Here is a 2,338-nt window from a genome sequence, read left to right as displayed (position 1 = left end):
GGAGAGCCGCCTGCTGCACAGTTGTAGCTCCTGCACCCGCGCGGCGATCTTGTCCCAGAGGCCGGGGCCGAGGGGACCCCGGACAGTGCAGCCTGCGGGGGGAGAAGGGAGCAGGCCTCAGGGAGCTGCTCCCCACAAAGCCAGGCCGCCCTGCGGGAGCCGGGCCCCAGGGTGCTCCCAGCCCGCGTATGCGTCCTCCTTCCTGGTGACCAGATGCCCGGAGAGGTGGGGGCCTTGGAGGAAGGGTGTGGTCTCCCAGGCGGCCAGGCAGGAGGGAGGGTGGCTGAAATAAACTGCGTCCACATCTGTGCCCCCGAGTGTCCATGACAACGCCTGGGTCTTTCCATCCATAACGTGCACACAGTAGGGGTGCCTGTGAGTCTCGGGCCTGATACACTCAGGACCCCAAGGGGCTTGGTGAAGGTGGAACCTCAGGAGGCCAGGTGGGAAATCTGCCACTTGGAGGAGCAGGAAGAACCAGGCCCCTGAGCACCCAATTCCCAGCCCGTCCAGCTGGAGGGCAGAGCTGAGCGTCCTGCCCCAGTTGAATGTGCCAGGCTCCCCTGGGTCACCCTCAAGACAGCTCTGTGTACTGCGGGCATGCCCACCGTGAGAACAAGCCACAGGGGCCCCTGCCAAGAACTGGGAAGGTCCCTTAGTGGCAGCTTTTGCCCCCTTCCAGTTACCTGTCCTGTCAGCTGCAAGGGGCCCAGCCCACCCTCAACTTCTGGCCACTGGCAGTGCCAGCCTCTTCAAAAGAGGCACCTGGGCTGCAGGCAGGTCCCTGAGGAGGAAGCTGTGTCCCCAGCCCTGGTGTGGCAGATGTGGCCCCCATCCCGAGCTCACCTGCCAGGCCCAGGAAGCTCAGGCCTTGGGGCCGCTCCTGCAGGGCGGACAGGAGCTCCTCCAGGCCAGCACAGCTGACCTCAGGGTTGGCAGAGAGGTCCAGTGAGACAAGCGAGGGGCACAGAGGGAGACATCTGGGGTGAGGGAAGTGAAGGGGTCAGTTTCCAGGGAGGGAGGCCCCCATCACTAGGGAAAGCTGCTCCAGACAAACCCCCTGCTCTGTGGGCCAAGCTAATAAGCCCAACAGGTCTTGCCCCCAGCCTGGCACAGGCACAGCTGTTCCTCCACAGCTGTCAGGGCACTGCCAGGGGCCAAGGCTGTAGTGACCAGGCTTGGGGCACATTTAGGAGGGAGCTGGCACCACCTTTGCTCCCCTTTCCTGCCTGACTAGTGCCCCCCCAAACCCAAGGCTCCTGGGCCTGGAGATCAGAACCCCCTCAGGAAGCAGGGCACGGGCAGGGTGGTTACCTGCTCAGGTGTCTCACGGCCTGGTCACCCAGGTGGTTTGCAGACAGGTTCAAGTGTGCCAGGGCACAACCCTCCTAGACAGCAGAGGCCCAAGGCTGCGGTGAGTGGGTGCTTGTCCTCCCTGCCTCCCAGAGGCCCACACAGCGGAGGGCAGACAACTTCCTTCTTTCTTGGGGGTGAGGGGGCATCAGAGGGAAGCCATATCCCCTCAATTTGCAGATCAGAATGACTTGAGAATCATGGGTACCCCGCCCCGCCTGGAAGTACCCCCGAAAGAGCACTGGGAGGCCTGACATTCCCTTGGACCTGCTTGGGGGCCAGGGGGCCACCTGGGATCCACAGCCCAGGTCAGGGAGCTTCCCCAAGGCTGTTCTTCAGAACCTGCAACGCTCTCCCAGCCCGTCCCTGCCCCTGCCCAGACTTCGGCCAGGTGGCCCAGGGTTCCCGTGGCTCGGTGTTTGGCCCAACCATGTACCTTGGTCAGGTATCTGACCACGGGTTCCACCAGGCCCGAGTCAGTCTTGCTGGCCACCATGGAACTGACTTCCAAGTGCAGGAGGGTCTGGGCGGGCAGGCTCTGCAGGGTCTGGGACAGGGCTGTGGTACCCAGGATGTTGTAGGACAGGGACAGTGTCTTCAGGTGCTTGGCATCTGAACCAGGGGTCAGAAGCGCTGTCAGCCCTACACAGCACCACCCAGCCCAGCTACAGAATCCTGGACCCTCTGGGGAGCTGTCACCAAGACCTGGTGCACAGGGAACAGGCCTCCGGGCAGGCTCTGCAGGGTCTGGGACAGGGCTGTGGTACCCAGGATGTTGTAGGACAGGGACAGTGTCTTCAGGTGCTTGGCATCTGAACCAGGGGTCAGAAGCGCTGTCAGCCCTACACAGCACCACCCAGCCCAGCTACAGAATCCTGGACCCTCTGGGGAGCTGTCACCAAGACCTGGTGCACAGGGAACAGGCCTCTTGCCTGGGGATGTGGGGGGGGGGAGGGGAGCACCCTGCGCCCCGCCCCCCCCCTGT

The 2,338-nt window shown here is 63.7% G+C and overlaps 1 protein-coding gene across 1 annotated transcript in view; it reads right to left on the bottom strand.

Moving 5' to 3' along the window:
* TONSL (tonsoku-like, DNA repair protein) overlaps positions 1-2,338 on the bottom strand; it is a gene marked incomplete at its 3' end in the record, with an annotated part of 11,635 nt that continues 9,297 nt past the window's right edge. The window contains exons 20-23 of the mRNA XM_015571372.1: positions 1,790-1,965; positions 1,315-1,388; positions 847-980; positions 1-92 (exon numbers count right to left, since the gene is read on the bottom strand). Coding sequence (XP_015426858.1) covers positions 1-92; positions 847-980; positions 1,315-1,388; positions 1,790-1,965 — 476 coding nt within the window. The remainder of the gene's footprint in view (positions 93-846; positions 981-1,314; positions 1,389-1,789; positions 1,966-2,338) is intronic.

The sequence above is a fragment of the Myotis davidii genome, unplaced genomic scaffold (assembly GCF_000327345.1).
Source record: "Myotis davidii unplaced genomic scaffold, ASM32734v1 scaffold1509, whole genome shotgun sequence".
Lineage (NCBI taxonomy): Eukaryota > Metazoa > Chordata > Mammalia > Chiroptera > Vespertilionidae > Myotis > Myotis davidii.
This window is presented reverse-complemented; position numbering and strand designations above follow the sequence as displayed.